This window comes from Bos indicus x Bos taurus, chromosome 5 (assembly GCF_003369695.1).
Source record: "Bos indicus x Bos taurus breed Angus x Brahman F1 hybrid chromosome 5, Bos_hybrid_MaternalHap_v2.0, whole genome shotgun sequence".
NCBI lineage: Eukaryota > Metazoa > Chordata > Mammalia > Artiodactyla > Bovidae > Bos > Bos indicus x Bos taurus.
The window spans coordinates 110241340-110260661 of NC_040080.1; the positions used below are offsets into that span (position 1 = coordinate 110241340).

At 40.1% G+C, this 19322-nt stretch overlaps 1 protein-coding gene across 10 annotated transcripts in view; it reads right to left on the minus strand.

The window, feature by feature from the left end:
• PTPRQ (protein tyrosine phosphatase, receptor type Q) overlaps nucleotides 1-12320 on the minus strand; it is a 296165-nt gene extending 283845 nt beyond the window's left edge. For 4 of the 10 annotated variants that reach the window (XM_027543274.1, XM_027543276.1, XM_027543279.1 and 1 more), the window contains exons 1-8: nucleotides 11996-12099; nucleotides 10393-10684; nucleotides 8540-8674; nucleotides 8012-8147; nucleotides 7287-7541; nucleotides 4861-5075; nucleotides 945-1134; nucleotides 542-847 (exon numbers count right to left, since the gene is read on the minus strand). In XM_027543274.1, coding sequence (XP_027399075.1) covers nucleotides 542-847; nucleotides 945-1134; nucleotides 4861-5075; nucleotides 7287-7541; nucleotides 8012-8147; nucleotides 8540-8674; nucleotides 10393-10440 — 1285 coding nt within the window. In that variant the 5' untranslated portion in view covers nucleotides 10441-10684; nucleotides 11996-12099. The other 6 variants (XM_027543277.1, XM_027543275.1, XM_027543278.1 and 3 more) reach the window with 6 other exon arrangements.
• Nucleotides 12321-19322: the final 7002 nt, after the last annotated feature.

The window sequence follows — 19322 nt, forward strand, 5'->3', positions numbered from 1 at the left end:
TGTTCTTTTCCTACAAATTCACATCACCACACTTTTGCTCACGATGTGCTTTTCTTCCTTCAAGTTTAAATCTAAACCTATCCTTTCCATAATTCTGCCCCTATCACTCACCCTCTGAATTCTAAAAAGCATTTATTAAATGTACCATGGACTGGGAATTTGGGTAATTACACTTTTCTATACAATTTTGTTTGCATTTAATTTTATTCCTTACTAATTCTCTCCATTGTAAGTCCCTTATAATCCAGGATGCATGTCTGTTTATCTCCTGCTTTAGCACATCAAAAATTCAGCTTCCCCCAAACTTATTACCTACTGTGAACTGGGAACCGGTCTCATTACTGTAAATAAGATATAGTTCCTGCCCTTCTGGGTATACAGTTTAATAGGAAAGCCAAACACATAAACAGATTCATTGTAATTTTAAATGGTTAGAGATTTCTCAGAATCTTATAAGAAAATAGCAGACCCTCAGGAATTACATGCTAATGATGATATTAAATATTTGAAAAATTATACTTTCATATATCTTGTAACTTACGTGTTTCAACAACGAATACTGGACTTAAAGTAGTTTTTGCCTCCCATTCATTTATTGCAGAGAATAAAAATCTGTAAACACGGCCAGGATACAACTGTGTAATTGCTTTCTCTGTAGTATCTGGGGGCATGCTTTCAAAATGTTGCTCTTCTGTACAATCTAAATAATACTTAATGATAATTTTATACCCAAGTTTCAGCCACTTATTCAAATTATTCCAAGCACTCAAATTATTCCAACTAAATACAACTTCAGTTGTTCCAACATCCTTTATATAGAACAAAAGGTCTTCTTGCAGAGAAGGTGCTAAAATAGAATTATTTTTATTAGAAATTATAATTCTGTCTTTAAAGTAATAAAAGAATAAGATGCATGAATAGACAAATACTAAAAAAATAATTACATTCATATTCACAAATATATGGCAACGGAATATAACAGAAAAATCCTGTAAAGAAATAGTTTGATCCAGTTGAGTTTTGCTGTAAAATGTAGCAATCTGTTTCATTCTTGGGTAGTAGTGGGAAAGAAAGTATTTCATTTTCCTTAAGGTCAAAAGATGATCCATCTGTCCATGTGAGATGACCTTCTTTCTGTAATAAGAGGTACAAATTAAGCCAATTTAAAGGAAAAGTCACATTTCAAATATGTGTATTTAAAGATTTTTATTAGATATCTATATTATAAAATTTTCTAAGATGGTTAAATCATCAACCAGTTTCATATTTCATGTAGATTTCTTTCATGATAAAGATTCTGAGCTGGAGGCAGAGTTCATTTTCATCCATTCATTAGCCATGTCGTCAGGAGAGTAAATTTTCACATTAAACCTCTGTTTTCTCATCTGTAAAACAGGTGTAGTGATAGAAACTACATCTAATTTGTTGTGAGCATTACAAGCAGTGCATGTGAAGTGCTCAAAACAATGCCAGGCACAGACCCTTTATTCTTCAGAGGTTATTTTGAGTCAAGTCATCAATAAGTCGTAAGCATCAGAAGAGGTTTCAATTACCATTCTGCTAAGGATGTCAGTAGTGAGAATCATCAACCTCAACTTTCAAAGGTAATAAATCTCCCTCTAGGTAGTGGATACTCTCCTTGAAAGGGGTAGTAGGAAAAGTGGAAGCTTTGACAAGCTTAGACAGCTGGATTCTAATCAACAGTTTTGCCACTTACTATCTAAGTAACAGACAACTGCTAACCTCTCAGAAATGAAATATTTTCACCAGTGTAGTGGAGCTCATCAGGACCACTCTGCGTGGCAGTCAACAGGTTTAGAGTATGAATGCAAGAGACCAGGCACATCACAGTGCCTCAAAATCAAATATAATTCTTAGAGACAATGAGTTCTATGAAAACTGAGACTATGTCCATACTGTGTTTATGACGCCATCCCCAGCATCAAGCACAGTGCCAAGCTAGAGGCATGGATGAAAACGAAAAAGATCTGCTCCCTGCAGATATTCTAAAGAGATTTTAAAACAGTACACTCCAACTCCATCAAGTAGAATGGAGGAATATAATTTCCTTAAAGAGCCTGCTGTATTGCATATACTGTTCTGCCATTTTGAAAACAGACAGAGGCTCAGAGGCAGTATGGTCAAACGATTAGGGCATAAGTGTTAGTCAAGACACAGGTTTGAGGTCTGGCATGGCCATTTATTAGCTATGTGACCCAGGATATTTCTGAGCTCATTTTCCTTATCTATAAAATGAGAATAATTACATTGCCTATTCATAAGGCTGTTGCGAGAACTCAATGAGAATTACCTATGTAACCCTTCCAAAAGTAGAATATAGAAATTATTAATCTTTCATTAAGTTCCTATTGAGTGGCCAAGTCCCATTTGGAAGCTAGGATGTAATGACGAATCAGTCTTTTTCTATGACATCCAGTAACAAACTCACACTTACTCAGCATGGGTTTACTTAAAGGGGTGATGACTTTCTCAGTCTACCACAAGGATTGACCCAGAAGTTAACTCTGATGTCAACCTCAAGAGACCAGCTTTAAAGGTCATAGAATATAGTGGTTAAGGTCAGACTCTGATGCCTGTCCACAGGTGTGCTAATTTCCTCTGTCATACAAGTAAATCATATAGAACTACACTTAGCACTTAGAAGATATTATAGGACTCAGCTATTATTACAAAGGAAGTTTTTTAATTGTTACTTTGATGTTTCACTTACTTTTCAAATTATTTTTAAGTACCTTAAAGCAGAATCTGTATCTTAGACGCTTTAGAAAAATTCATAACCACCACAAGGATGCCTTGAGAGCCTCACTTTGCTTCGCATTAGCATATGATCTAACTTCATAACAAAAACCAGTAACCATAACTATTGGAAGACAGCATTCTAATTTAAACAGTTCAGAACCACCATGCCAGAAGCAGGAAAGAAATAGATGTATATAACTGGCCTACTGGAAAGACTAGCACACTGGAAGGGGGACTTCTGAGATGAACTGTGGTTTGAGGAATCTTCATTAGAATTTCCTTCACTGCCCATTAAAAGATGAATAAATCTCATTAAGGGAATGATGAAAATACAGTTAAAGATTGCCAACAGTTTCACCCAAGCATACACAAAGTTCGAAAGAAAAACTGGTATCAAAACTGATAGAATTTGCCTTGGGTCACGAGAGCTCAGGGTGTCTCATGGAGAACAGAGTGGCAGGAAATAAAAATAAATGGAACACCAGGAAGAAAACACAGATTAGACAAAGGTAGTGTTATGTCTCAAGCTTTCCTACAAAACTTTAACCAAAATGAGATTTCATGAGCTATTCCACAGGGGTAGGAATGTTTGGAGAAAAATGTCACTCACTCCTTATCTCACTGGTATTGACCAAAATCTTCAGATTGTTCTGCATCTCTTTCAGTAAAACTGAACTCTAAAACCTGGATGTCTACAGTGAAAGAAGTGAAATGGAGACCTCCAAGCTTTCAGGTTCATATTATTGTATTGTTCACAGAGGTAAGAAATAGAGGAAGTGGAGCAGGTTTGATGGGAAGGATGTGTCAAGTCAGTTTTGGTAATATTTAAGTGTCTGTGGAAAATTTCAAAAGAAATAAGCAGAAGAAAATTAGATGTCTGAAACTTTTTGAACTGTGGTGTTGGAGAAGACTCTTGAGAGTCCCTTGGACTGCAAGGAAATCCAACCAGTCCATCCTAAAGGAGATCAGTCCTGAATATTCATCAGAAGGGTTGATGCTGAAGCTGAAACTCCAATACTTGGTCCACCTGGTGTGAAGAGCTGACTCATGTGAAAAGACCCTGATGCTGGGAAAGATTGAAGGCAGGAGGAGAAGGGGATGACAGAGGATGAGATGGTTGAATGGCATCACCGGCTCAATGGACATGAGTTTGGGTAAACTCCGGGAGTTGGTGATGGACAGGGAGGCCTGGTGTGCTGCAGTCCATGGAGCCGCAAAGAGTCGGACACGACTAAGTGACTAAACTGAACTGAACTGAAACTCATAAGAGGAAAGTGGGCTAGATAAACATTTGAGAACTGGTTCAGGTGGAATAAAAATAAGAAATGGATAAGTTCACTCATATTTAAGAGGGGTCTGGGGAAAACCAAAATTAAAGCAAAATTAGGTAAAGAAATGAATGCCTACAAAAGAGATTGGAGGAGGTGGGGAAGGAATGAATAGACAGGGAAGAGGGTTTTTAGGACAATGAAAATACTCTGTACCATACTAAAATGAGGGATATATATTATATTTGTCCAAACCCATAGAACGAATGAAACCAAGACTGAACCATGATGGAAACCCTAGGCTTTGAGTGATGATGATGTATCAACACAGGCTCCTGGGTTGTAACAGATTACTATTCTGGTTAGTGATACTGCTAATGGGGGAGGCAATGTGTGTCTGGAGGTGGAGGGTACATGTGTAATCTCTGTCTTTCCTTCAATTTTGCTGTGAACCTATAAATACTCTAAGAAAGAGAGATACTGGAAAAATAAAGAGAGACAGTGTCTGGCTTATAGGAAGTGAAGTGAAAGTCGCTCAGTCGTGTCCAACTCTTTGCGACCCCATGGACTATACAGTCCACGGAATTCTCCAGGCCAGAATACTGGAGTGGATAGCCGTTCCCTTCTCCAAGGGATCTCCCAACCCAGGGATTGAACCAAGGTCTCCCACATTGCAGGTGTATTCTTTACTGTCTGAGCCACCAGGGAATCCCCTGCTTATAAGAAGTACTCATTAAATATTTACTGAATTACGGTAAGAAGGAACAGATGAATGAACAAACATAGGTTAAAAACAGTTTTATCACAATACATATTCTTTATATCTACTGACCTTAAAGTCGTTAAGACCAGTCCATATTATTATTTGATTCTTTGACCTGAGATGTGAAAATACAAATTTTTTTTCCTCCTCATTTTTTATATCCACCAGGTGTGCAGAACTTAAGGACAGCTTACAATATTGCTGGGCTATATTCCATGGCTTACTCTCTTTGCTAATTCTATAACAGCTATTTTTTAATGCTACCCATCCTTGTGAACATGAACCTACCAAAAGAAAATGCTTTTGTTAAAGATGGATTCAGCAATATAACATTTCATAATTTCTTAACATCTACAGAGGTTAACTCTAAAAACCTCATGGAATTAACTGTACACTTTCCTTATATTTCTCCCAAACCAATAAAAGCGCTAAAGCTGCTTTATTCTAGTAGTAAGTGAATTACTACCAACTAAAATAGTTTTAAGTAGCTTTAAGAATTAATTATACAGAATTATCGCCCAATTACAATTTAACACAAAACCACAAATATTTTTCTTTCTAAATTACCTTAGGTTACCCTTCCTTTCCCTTACTCTTATACTGCTAGAGAACTTTTAAAGTAAATTTCAGGCTTTTTTTTTTTTAATTTAGAGGGCTCTCCTGGAGTAGGAAATGGCAACCCACTCCAGTAATCTTGCCTAGGAAATTCCATGGAACGGAGGAGCCTGGCAGGCTATGGTCCATGGGGTCGCAGAGAGTCAGATATGACTTAGCATACATGCACACATACACAAGACACCATGCTTGCTATGAATTCTGCTCTTTGTCATTTGATTTCAAATGGGTTCACTTCCTAGAAAAAAAAAAAAAAAAACTGGAATGGCTGGCCATTTAGTCCTTTCTCCAAGATTACACACCATAGAAAGACAGGAAAATATCAGCGTGTTCAGAGTAAAAACATGCTGATGCTAACAAAGCATCAGTGACCAACCCAACATATTAGGAAGATGTAAGAAGGATTTTTTTTTAATTGGAGTATAATTGTTTTGCAATGCTGTGTTAGTTTCTACTGTACAACAATCTGAATCAGATACACACACACACACACACACACACACATATCCCCTCCCTCTCTTAGCTCCCTCCCATCCCCCTCAGTTCACCCCTCTAGGTCACGGCAGAGCACTGAGCTGAGCTCCCCGTGCTATACAGCAGCTTCCCACCGTCTATTTACACATGGTTATGTATATAGGTCAGTGCTACTCTCCCTCCATGTCCACAAATCCAGTCTCTATGTCTGCATCTTTATTCCTACCCTACAAATAGGTTCGTCATCAGAACCATTTTTCTAGATTTCATATATATGTGTTACATATATTTTTTTCTTTTTCTGACTTAGTTCACTCTGTAAAGAATATTTTGAACGGTTGTCTTATTTTCCTTGGGGAAGAAGTATGAGAGGAAATGCCTTAACTACCTTATTGTCTTTTTATTAACAAAATTTATTATAAAAGATATTGTGATTCATTTATTGTTCCTGTACAGGGTATTGAAATGGGACTCTGAGCCCATCACAGAAAGTGCATTGCCCCTATCAGCCATCTAGGACTCTGTCCTCAAATCTATGTGTGAGAAGGAACAGGAAATAGGAAGACACCAAACAGGAATTGAACACATTCAGCTCCCCCTTGCAGTATTTTAAATTTAGGTCAGGACTGATGGGGGATGAGTAATGGAGAAACTTCAAATAGAATGAAAAATTTATATATTTTTTTCCTCCTTCAGGAAAGATAGATTTATTTGACACAGATTCTTAAACGAATTTCCCTCTTAGAGATACAATCCATTGACATACCATAAAGCAACCATTCTGGACTAGAATCTCTCTAAATGTCCTAGCATCCAATTTGATGCTATGTTTCTGAAAAATAACTTGAGACCAGAGTTGGTAGTTAGCACTCTAAGTCTGCTGAGCTGTACTTCTCACCTTGTATTATTTATGAGGGTCCACTGCATTCTGGGTGTGCTCATGAAATATTTCTATGTTATACTACATTTTAATGATACTTTAATATCTGAAAATGAGACCATTCATTGATATATTGAAGTTACCTAAAAATTCATGGACTCTATATGTTGTTCAGTCACTAAGTCATGTCCAACTCTTTGCAACCCCATGGACTACAACATGCCAGGCTCCTCTGTCCTCCAGTATCTCCTGGAAAATCTATATGAACCACTGTCAGAGTTAAAGGAAAGAGCACCCACTTGGTTCAGTTTAAAAGAAATGATGGAAGAAAAATTATCTTTACCGGCTAAATCCGGCTTGTTCAATAAATCAGTCAAATATCGGAATAATATAGTTAGAAAAAGAGGACTATGCTAATTCATTTACAAGTAGTTTACACTGGTTAATACTTGGCTGAATCACTTTTTAAAGGCTACCAATTTATCTACAAGATACATAATACATACATTAATAAATATCTACATACCTGTTTCAATTTGAATATCCAATCTCTGAAGTATATTTATAAAATCCAAATGCAACTGTTTAAATTCAAGTGTAAAAACATATAAGGTGGCAGGTTTCAAGTCATCCCACTCATAAAACATGACATTATGCATAATTTGTGAAGAATTATTAAGCGATATTGACACCAAAATATCATTGGAAGATAGCACACTCCAGTTAAAAGAAACACTCGTACTTGTTGCTACTGTTTTAATATTTCTAGCTGATACTCCACCTAAAAGATCAGGGCAAATAATTAGCACAGTTTCAAATAAAACGGAATGAAACACAAAGGATATTGATTACCAAAGATTCACCATGATGGAAAAACTTGATCTAACTACAAAATCTTTCCTGGATTATATGGGAGTTTCTGGTACTCTATTTAGAATGAATGAATTACAGCAGATTACAATCCACATTATAGTTTGTTAAGGGTAATCTGGATTATATGTAAATCTTCACTAAACCTATCTACCATACTGGCACACATTAAATGCCAAAACTGAAAACTGTATTCTTACTTTAGCTTCAAGTTCCTGTAAATTTTGAAAACTAAATTATAATCAAACAAAATACTATCATGATGTGATTTTTGATTACCGTTACATATCTGTTCATCATTGTAAAATTCAAATTATCTGGTAATAAAACATTTTTCCTTTTAAGATTAGGTAAGATAGCTGAACAACACACACTACTTACGAGTTTGAAATGACTTTTCACTTAAAATTTGTCCATATTTTACAGACTGTATAATGATGTCATAATCTTCATTTTCTTCTAGTGTTAGTATTGATTTTGGAAACTTTGGTGGTTCTGCAAGAATCTTTTGAACATTCTGTAAATAAGGAGGTTCATTTGCCTAAGAAATGTTTATTAACCATGTAAGATACACTATAATTAGAAGTTTGACTGCTGTATATCTTCATAGCAGTTTTTCCAATATGAAATCCAAACATACATAAATTATTTTTACATAAAATATTACTTTTTTAAATATTGTGTAGTATGTAAATTCTATAAAGGAAAATTCATAAACATTCTAATGATGAAATAGTCAAATACTATTCTGATCTAGTTATTAAAGATAGTTCATAAAATGCTAGAATTATATATATTAGTAAAATTAAGTAAGAAATTGCAATAGCTATTAAATTCCTATAAATTCCTATTTATAACAGATTTACTATGCTCACTTTTATCAGAGCCATAAAATAAAAGATGCCTTACTTTTTGAGCAAAATTATTAACAAGTTGGTATTTTAAAAAATAAAATTCAGGACTTCCTCCCTTAGGAAATTCATCCCATTCAATAAAAACTGCTGTTTGTTTATTCTTTGGTGTATAGTGGAAACTTCTTGAGATCTGAAATGAGAAAGACAACTAATGCTGAAGAAAAGTTAAAATGCATTCTTGGTTAATGTTTCATAAGCAAATTTACAAAAATGAAACCTAGACTATACCAAATTATAATTTTAAAATATTTTAGAAACATTAATTTCCACACATGAATTAAATAACATCCATTGGATACACTATTTATAAGCACAGTTTGGGAAAAAACTTAAAGGCCAGTAAACATAAAAAAAAGAACAAAATAATGCCATTTGCAGCAACATGGATAGATTTAGAGATTATCATACTAAGTTAAGGAAGTCAGAGAAAGACAAATATTGTACGAATATCGCTTATATGTGGAATCAAAAAAAGAATGATATAAATGAACTTATCTACAAAACAGTAATAAGAGTCACAGATACAGAAAACAAGTTTATGGTTACAAGGGGGAAAGGCTGAGGAGGGACAAACTGGAAGGTTGAGACTGACATATATACATCATTATATACAAAAGAGGTAACTAACAAGGTCCTACTATACAGCACATGAAACTGCTCAACACTGTAAAGACCTATATGGGAAAAGAATCTTACAAAAAGAGTGGATATATGTAGAAACAATTCACTTTGCTGTACAGAAGGAACTAACACAACTCTGTAAATCAACTATAATAATGAGTAAAAGAAAGGCAAGTAAAATGAAAGCAGGCAAACTTTAGATGCATGTGGGCTGCAGTCCATGGGGTCGCTAAGAGTCAGACGTGACTGAGCGACTTCACTTCCACTTTTCACTTTCATGCATTGGAGAAGGAAATGGCAACCCACTTTAGTGTTCTTGCCTGGAGAATCTCAGGGACTGCGGAGCCTGGTGGGCTGCCGTCTCTGGGGTCGCACAGAGTCGGACACGACTGAAGCGACTTAGCAGCAGCAGCAGCAGGAAACACCATGGTCTCCCAGGTGGCTTGGTAGTAAAGAATCCGCCTGCTGAAGGAGGAGATGCGTACTCGATCCTGGGGTTAGGAAGATCCCATAGCATAACAAATGGCAACCTACTCCAGTGGTCTTGCCTGGAAATTTTCATGGACAGAGGAGCCTGGTGGGCTACAGTCCACGGGGCTGCAAAGAGTTGGACGCAACTGAGCAACTACCACACACAGCACAGTAGGAAACTCGGTGATTCTGGGGTCAACGGGGATAAAGAAACAAGATCCCAGCACACCGTCCTAGCACGCCAGACTGTGTGCCTTGATGATAACAGATGCTTGACAACACTCAGAATGAACCTACGTTTGAGTGCAAAACACTCACTTGACTCTAATTTTAAAACCTTGGTTCATTTGTAGGTAAAGAAAATATTAGCATTTGAGGCAAAACAGCCAGACCACATTATCAGAGACTTTTATGTTCCCTAGACGACAAATAAGAATTCAACTCTCAAGAGAATGATATATTCATCAAACTTCCTACCAAAAACAACTTTAAAATGGTTCACTATTACCTGGTCTTTTACCAAGTTCTGATCCCTCCTTCTCCAGTGATTATCCCCCCAAACAATCTGCAAGCAGTGAAAACAGCTGCCACCAATATGCATATATTTGCAAAGCAACCTAGCAGACATTTTTTCTTAGATGCTAAATCTAATATTTAGTGTTATTTCTCTTATACTCTATTTTCCAAAATAGACTCAATGCAATAACTTCTTGCCCATTCGTTTTTCCAAAAAGGGTACATTAAAAAATATCTTACCTTAGCAACATATTGTATGCAGAGCAGTAGAATAATTGATTTCTCCATCTGCAAAAGTATATTCAGCTCAATTAAACATGTATATTTTTAGCTTCAAAATTAAACTATTGAACATTCCTTAGGTTGTGCATGTATCACTTTAAAATCAGGTCTTTACGATTTAGACTGCTCATCCAACCAAACATGAAGGCATTGATAAGTAAGTGCTTCGTGATATTGTCCACCCAATAAAACTGGATACATCAATACTTTTCAACAGATGACAAACAGCCAAACAATTTTCTTCTAGGAGCTGCCATAATTAAATACAAAGGAAGTGTTAGCAATCAAATGAATTATCAGGCATTTATACAAAATTACATTGCATTGTGTGAAAGTATTTAAGCTTAATTAATGAAAATCTAGAACACCTACACAGTGCTACTTTGCTGGAAGTAATTCCTCACATTTTAAAATTATACCATCTTTCTGAAAAATATTTCAAATACTGTGGATGAAATTGAAACTTAAATGGGAAAAACAATTCAGTATTCAATTTCTTTTGTTTTAAAAATGCATTGATTCAAAAAGCTTGTGTAACTTGTCCCAGGAATCTTAATCGCTGGGGACTCAACTCTCACATTCAACTTGAGGTATAAAGAAAAAAAAAACTTTTTCCCCCCAAGAAATACATATGTCTAAAACTGAGAAATACCATTAATAGCAAATAGGTCCCCAGGATCAACCTTAAAGCTTTGTAAAGCCCGTTCTTTTAAAGCACGTTTCTTCCTACAAAATCCTCTGTAGGTGTTCTTAAACCTTAAGCAGGTGTTCACCTCAGATAAAATGCAGCCTGGTTAAAAAATACCTAATCATTCAATTCACAGGCTCCTCCACAAAACTGCAAAGCTTTAACCCTCTTCATTTTTCTCAGCAACCTGTTACGAGCGTTCCCTTGGCGGGGCTGTGTTATTAACTCCCCTCTCCCCCAAATCTAAGCAGTCAAGTAGAATTTCGAAGGTTTGTGTGCTATACAAAAACACCAAAATGCAAATATCGCTCCCAGCTGCCTGTTCAAGTCCAAAAAGTACGTTGGTAGTCACGTCGGGCTTTTTTGCTACCCCATGGACTGCAGCCCGCCAGGCTCCTCTGTCCATGGGATTCTCCAGGAAAGAGTACTAGAGTGGGTTGCCAGTTCCTTCTCCAGGGGATCTATCTACCTGACCCGGGGATCCAACCTGGGTCTCCTGGACTGCAAACGGATTCTTTACCGTCTGAGCCACCACAGAAGCCCCACTGTTAATTGTACAGTCGTATCCGACTCTTTGCGACTCCATGGACTGTAGCCCACCAGACTCCTCTGTCCATGGAATTCTCCAAGCATGAATACTGGAGTGTGTTGCCGTTTCCTTCTCCAGAACAGAAGCCCCAACCCCACTCAAATTCAGCTCTTAAGTTTCAGCCGTTGCTCCCAAAGTGAAGGAAAAAAATAGCAGCAGCCCCGAGGCGCGCCGTTTTAGCAATAGTCCACTTTTGAACAAAGGAGGAAAGAACAGAGTTTAAAGGAAAAGACGGGGATTTTAAGAATGGTTAGACTGGTGGAGAAAGAAGAAAGATCAGAGACCTGAGAGCCAAGGCGCGATGGGTGCTCAGAGGAGGAACCTGCGGGTGCCAATGCGTCCCCGCAGCCCCGACACCACCCAGACCTTGAGCCCCCGTCGCGTAGCCCGCGCTTTGCAAGTTTCGCGCGACACGTGCTGCGCCCCAGAGACCGGGTCCCGGAGGTGGGGAGCCGCCCATCGCCCCCACCTCGCGCCTGCTCCGTGCTTCTCTCCGCTCAGCCAGCCCTCGCTCCTCTCCGGCTCTTTCAGCAGCTGCTCGGGTGGATTCTGTTCCCTCCGGCAACGCCCTCTCTCTCCCTGGGTTAATTAAGTGATGGTCGCCAAGGAAATGGCAAGTAGGGGGGAGGGGGAAAGGAGTGGGAAGTGAGTCCCTCAAATCAGCGATTTTTGAAGGAGACTTACACTACGTAGAAGAAGGGAGTAAAGGATAGGGCGGTGAAGGAGAACATGAATTGGCCTCTTAGGAAAAACAAGTCGACTGGCCTTGACTGTGAAAAAAAAATCCCAGTTTTAAGTTCATCCTTGGGCTTCGTATGAAGCCACCTTCCTTCATTGTTAACAGCTGTGTGGGCTGTTTGCTTGTTTGGTTTTTGCAGTGTTTGACAATGTTGCTGGAGCCCTTCCTCTATCCTCAGGTCTTCTCAGTTAGCTTTCCTGACATCACTCTCTCCTGGTTCCTCTATCATCTTAGCCAAGTCACCCTTGACATTGGCAACTTAAAAATTGTTTTGACTCATGATGTCTTCGGGCTTCCCTGGTGGCTCAGATGGTAAAGAATCTGCCCACAATGTGGGAGATCTGGGTTCCATCCCTAGGTGGAGAAGATCCCCTGGAGAAGGGAATAGTTACCCACTCCAGTATTCTTGCCTGGAACATCCCAGGGACAGAGGAGCCTGGCGGCCTAGGGTCCATAGGGTTGCGAAGAGTCCAGCTCGAAAGTGACTAAAACACAACAAGATGCATTTGTTACTACTAGGGTCCTTAAACTCTATGATTGTCACCAGCCAGGGTTCTTGGACTTCTTAATCAGTAAAAACTGATAAAAAGCCAGATAAGAAATTCAGACAAGGCTTTATTGGCACCTGGGTTGCAACAGGAGGGAGCGAAAACAAGTAACAGGTGTCCTTGCTTGCTCCCTCCCTAAGTCAGGCGAGCTGGTTCCCTACATGGGGTGAGGGTCTGGGGTCAGGACAGGGTGGCTTAGGTGGTCTGCTCCTCCCTTTGCTGGGTGCATATGTAGTGCCCTGGGGATGCCCTGCTTTTGCTCCTGAGTCCTCAGAAGTGGAATTGTGTGTGTGTACACCTTGTTCTTTATGTTTTTTCCCAACTGCACATGCACGTGGTTATTTTTAGGTCCTTATGAGTTTTTTTTTTTGTATTTTGTTGCACAACGAGACATTTGTCCATGTGCAAGCACTGCAGCAAAGGGTCTCAGGTCCCAGATTTCCGGTCCCAGCCTGTCTCCTAATCAGAAATTGTTAAGAGGCCAGATGAAGAATTCAGACATGGCTTTACTGGGACTCTTGCTGCACCTGGAAGAAGTGAGAGCAAGAAACAGGTGCCCTTGCCCATTCCTGGAGGGGGAGTGGGAAGAGTCGGTTTCATAAAAGGAGGTGAGGGCAGGTCGGTGCGGCCGATTGAGGGGTGGCGTTGGTGGTCTGTGCACACCCTCAGTGGCTGTGTGTGCAAGGATTACATACAGTATCCTGATTTTGCTCTTGGCACCTCAGAAATGGCCGTTGATTTGTGGCCCTTTTGTGTCTTATTGTTAATATTTGCCCCATCCCTGCATTTATGCAATTAATTTAGACCCTTACAGCATCTTTGTATTGTTTCTCTAAAAGATGTTGGTCTAAGTGCATGTGCCAGCACTCCCAGTTCCCACCCTGCCTCACCTTCCGAGAGTTGGAGTTATTTCATTCCCTTCCATGATTTTCAGCCATATTCAGACTCCCAGTCATTCCATCTTGGATCTCATTTCTTTCCAGCGCTTCAGAGCACTATATACTGGTCTGCATTGACCATTTACACCTGGCTGTCCACCATAGGCAACTCAGAACCATCTTTCCAAAACTAAATTCATGATCTTCCTTCTCCCAGCCTTTCCTACAGAGAGAAGCCACCCCCCCCACCCCAAAAAAATCACCAACTCTACATGCTCAGATTCTTTCCCTTACTACCCAAGAACTCAAAAATCCTTTTGGTTCTTCTTCTAAAACATTTTTAGGATGATAACATCCTCTCTATTCCTGCAATCAAAGGCTTAATTGAAAATCAAATTATTTTTCTCTCTGCCATGTTTAAGATAGCTGAACCTCAGTTCAGATCCTATGGCTCCATTTACTAGCTGGTAATCTCTCTGAAAAGAACTTGATGCTGGGAAAGATTGAAGGCAAAAGGATAAGGGGGTGGCAGAGGATGAGATGGTTGCTGCTGCTGCTACTGCTGCTAAGTCGCTTCAGTCGTGTCTGACTCTGTGCGACCCCATGGACTGCAGCCTACCAGGCTCCTCGGTCCATGGGATTTTCCAGGCAAGAGTACTAGAGTGGGGTGCCATTGCCTTCTCTGAGGTAGCACTGTATCTGTGGTTTATTTCCTCCCTCCACTACTGTCTCTCCCCTCCCTGTAATTCCAGCCCTGCCAATATTGTACCTCAGTCTTCAAGGAACACAGAACCAAAGACTTCGAGAAGATCTGTCTACTCACAAACATAACAGCTATGGAAAGTCACTAATTAAAAACTAGGTAAATGCTGGGGACCAGCCCCGGCTGATCCAGGGTATTCGAAGCGGGGACGGTGTCGGCGACCTATATATTTAAATATTTTATCAAAGATATAAAGAGTAATAGGATGAGGATAGGTCAGTAGGAAAATTCAGTGGAGAAAAGAGGCTGAGTAGCTTGGTTTACCCGGGAGACCAATAAAACTTCAAGACAAGAAGTTTGCACCACTTGCATAGGCCGCAGGCGTCCTTCCGTTCTCCCGAAGGAGAGGAGACACTGAGGCCTCCCCGGTCGGATCTTAGAAGCCCAGACATAATTAGCAAGCATGGCGGGTTCTGCGCTCCAGATGGAGACTCAGCCAGAATTTGGGAGAGAGAGTGACATGGGGAGACCAAGTTTCGGTGAACAAGGCCCGCACTTTATTTTCCAAAGTAGTTTTTATACCTTAAGTTGTGCATAGAGGATAATGGGGGAAGGGGTGGAGTCATGCATGGACAGCAGTTCCTGGTCCTAATCGAAGCCAGGCTTTCAAACTTATCATATGCAAAAGTTCAGGTGAATTACATCATCTTCTGGCCAGGAGGCCTGTTAACATTTTAAGAAACTTATCTTTCTCTAAAGGTGATTATTCCAAAGTCAGGCACCAGCCTCCAAAAAAGCACTGGACAAAGCTGCATTCCTATAGGGCAAAGGTGAGGTGGGCTCACTCAAGGGTTCAAGGTTACAAACATTATGCTACTACTTACATTTCTATACTCCCATTATATCAATCAATACACTGCCAAGGACACAGTAGGTAAGGAGTATGGAGACTTAGCAGCAAACATTGGCCCAATAAGTGAAAAACCCTTCACCAATACAATTTCTAATCAATCTTTTAACTACTCAAAGGAATCTGTGTTTAGACAGATTAGAACATCTCCTGCCTCTCACAGTTGGGAGGCTCTGAACAATCACATGTGGCTGGAAAAACCTATTCAGGCAGGCTAGAGGATTTCCAAAGGAGTTTGTAGGTTAAACACTGTCACACCCAGGAATTATTAACTGGAGCTGTAAGCTAACTCTTGTCAGAGAGGTAGTGGGGGACAGCCCCCCGTAAAGTCAGAGGTGTAGGTGAAAGCACAAGCAGAAAGTAGGCAGACTCTGGTTTTGGGGGTAGATGCTCGAGAATTTCCCCTGAGGCTCGATCCCGCCTTTGCGTATGCCACGCCTCCTTCCTCATGACCTTTGCCACGGGCGGAGCTCGCTCCCTGCAGGTAAAGATGGTTAGATAGCATCAACCACTATGAATCTCAGTAAACTCCAAGAGATAGTGAAGGACAGGGGATCCTGGAGATAGTGAAGAACTTGTGGTTGCAGAGTCAGACATGAATGAGTGACTAAACAACATATCTCTAAAAATTTATTGTGGCCAATAGTAAGCTTGTAAAGTGTTTAGTCAAGTATAAATACTTAATAGAGTGACAGTTAATGAAGTTCACTGGCATTACAGCAGGTAAACTCATACTTGGACTTCCGTTTATCTGATATACCCAGTCTTTCCTCCACATGTTACCTACTGTGATCTTTCTGAAATAAACACATGAGCAAACGGAAAAGCTTCTTTTAGGTGCCTACTTAAAAGTCTTTTCTGATTCTTGGCCTCTTACAATGTGGGTGCTCAGTCACTCAGTCGTGTCTGACTCTTTGTGACCCTATGGACTGTAGCCCATCAGGGTCCTCTGTCCATGGGATTTTCCCAGCAAGAATACTGCAACAGGTTGCCATTTCCTCCTCCAGGGGATCTCCCCAACGCAAGGCTCAAACCTGCATCTCCTGTGTTGCAGGTGTATTCTTTACTGCTGAACCATCGGGAGTGCTGCTGCTGCTACTAAGTCACTTCAGTCATGTCCAACTCTGTGCGACCCCATAGACGGAAGCCCACCAGGCTCCCCCGTCCCTGGGATTCTCCAGGCAAGAACACTGGAGTGGGTTGCCATTTCCTTCTCCAGTGCATGAAAGTGAAAAGTGAAAGTGAAGTCGCTCAGTCCTGTCTGACTTTTAGCGACCCCATGGACTGCAGCCTACCAGGCTCCTCTGCCCATGGGATTTTCCAGGCAAGAGTACTGGAGTGGGGTGCCATTGCCTTCTCCGGCCACCAGGAGTTACCTCTGGCCAAATTCACTTAACAACTTCATCTCTTTCCACTCCTCCTTGGCATCCTAATTTATACCCTCAATGAAATAACAGGCCATAAACCTTTGCATCTGTGTTTTCCTATAGAACTTTGTTTATACTTTAACATAAACGTTTCCTTTTTATGTATTCATGTTCTTAGCCAGATTAGGAACTTCATGATGACACAGACTATGTCTTAATTCAGGCAGTTATAAATGTGAACTATACTTATATTGTTTTAATTCCTGGGGGCCCTACATATATTTAGTCTCTAAAAGTGGAACGTGTCAAGGCAATATATAACAAAAGGATTCCCTTGCCAATGAGTTAGCTTTTAGTCTTTGAGAAATATGATCAAATTAAAAAGCCATCAAGGACATTAACTAAACTTGTGGTAATCACCTCACAGTATATGCATATATCAAATCATTGTGCTGCGCATCTTAAACTTATACAGTTTAAGTTTAAACTTATAAGTCTTGGGGGATAGAAAAATCAGGAAATTGCTAAAAATACATAAAAACCCATCAAGTGAATTAAATAAAGTGTATATATTTCAATATTTTTTTTGTCACACATTTGCTAGGCAAACAATTGCATTTTAAATAAGCAGCCATCAAAAACACCATCGCCTTTTGTAGCTACATCAGTCTCTCCACTAGGTCTTTGACTATGTGGATCACCACAAACTGTGGAAGATTCCTAAACAGATGGGAATACTAGACCTCCTCACCTGCCTCCTGAGAAACCTGTATGCAGGTAAAGAAGCAGCAGTTAGAATCATACATGGAACAACAGACTGATTCAAAATTGGGAAAGGAGTACATAAAGGCTATATATTGTCACCCTGCTTATTTAATTTATATGCAGAGCACATCATGCAAAATGCTAGGTTGGATGAAGCACAAGCTGGAATCAAGATTGCCAGGAGAAATATCAATTACCTCAGATATGCAGATGACACCACCCTTATGGCAGAAAGCAAAGAGGAATGAAATAGCCTCTTGATGAAGGTGAAAGAGCAGAGTGAAAAAGCTGGCTTAAAACTCAACACTCAAAAAACTAAGATCATGGCATCCAGTCCCATCACTTAATGGCAAATAGATGGGGAAACGAGGGAAAGAGTGACAGAGTTTATTTTCTTGGGCTCCGAAATCACTGCATATGGTGACTGCAATCATGAAATTAAAAGATGCTTGCTCCTTGGAAGAAAAGCTATGACAAACCTAGGCAGTGTATTAAAAAGCATAGACATTGCTTTGCGGACAAAGGTCCGTCTAGTCAAGGCTATGGTTTTTCCTGTGGTCGTGTTTGGATGTGAGAGTTGGACCATAAAGAAGGCTGAGCACCGAAGAATTGATGCTTTTGAACCATGGTGTTGGAGGAGACTCTTGAGAGTCCCTTGTACTGCAAGGAGATCCAACCAGTCCATCCTAAAGAAATCAGTCCTGAATATTCATTGGAAGGACTGAAGCTGAAGCTCCAATACTTTGGCCACCTGATGTTAAGAGCTGACTCATTAGAAAAGACCCTGATGCTGGGAAAGATTTAGGGCAGAAGAAAGGGAAAACGGAGGATGAGATGGTTGGATGACATCACCGACTCAATGGACGTGAGTTTGAGTAAACTCCGGGAGTTGGTGATGGACAGGGAAGCCTGGCGTGCTGCAGTCCATGGGGTCGCAAAGAGTCAGACACGACTAAGCAACTTAACAACACCACCTGACAACAACAACTCCAGTAGGTCAATAAACTTGGTAGCAAGTTAACCAAAGGGCTTTCCTAAAAAGTTCTCCTTCCTAAAGGGTTATCCTATCAAGTAGTGTGGCCTTTTTCCTGCCTTATCTTTTCATTTGGCCTAGGAACTTAGGTATAGAGAAAGAAACAGGACACACATATAAGTAAACAAGATACCCTCCCCTTCCTCATGTTTAAATTCCAGTGATTCATTTAGTCAAAAATACTGAGTGCTAAGCACTGAGGACCAGCAACAGATGTGGTTACTCCTTCCTACGTGGAGCTTCAGTTCTACTGAAGGAGTTGCTGAGTGTTGTGTACTCTGACTCTGGGCATAAACTTACTCCTCTTGGGTGCTGCTGCTGCTGCTTCTAAGTTGCTCTATCTAAATTCATCTAATCTTTCGGGTTCCTGAACTGAATTCCAACATGTGAGGTGTGTATGTGTATGTGTTAGCAGCGGTGATGTGGACACATCCCCATAACACCAAGCAAACCTTGGGATACCAGCTGGGTGTCCTACAATTCAACCCATTCTGACACTACCTACCCAGAGATAGCATCAGATTCCACAGGTTGAGGGTTCGGTCCTGTAAGACTGACCCCCACCCCCAGATGTCAGTCATAAGCCCAGGCTGTTAACTGCGCTCTGACCAACCAACTACAGATTGGAGGTTGACACAGACCCTTCCTTGAGTTTAATTGATTTGCTA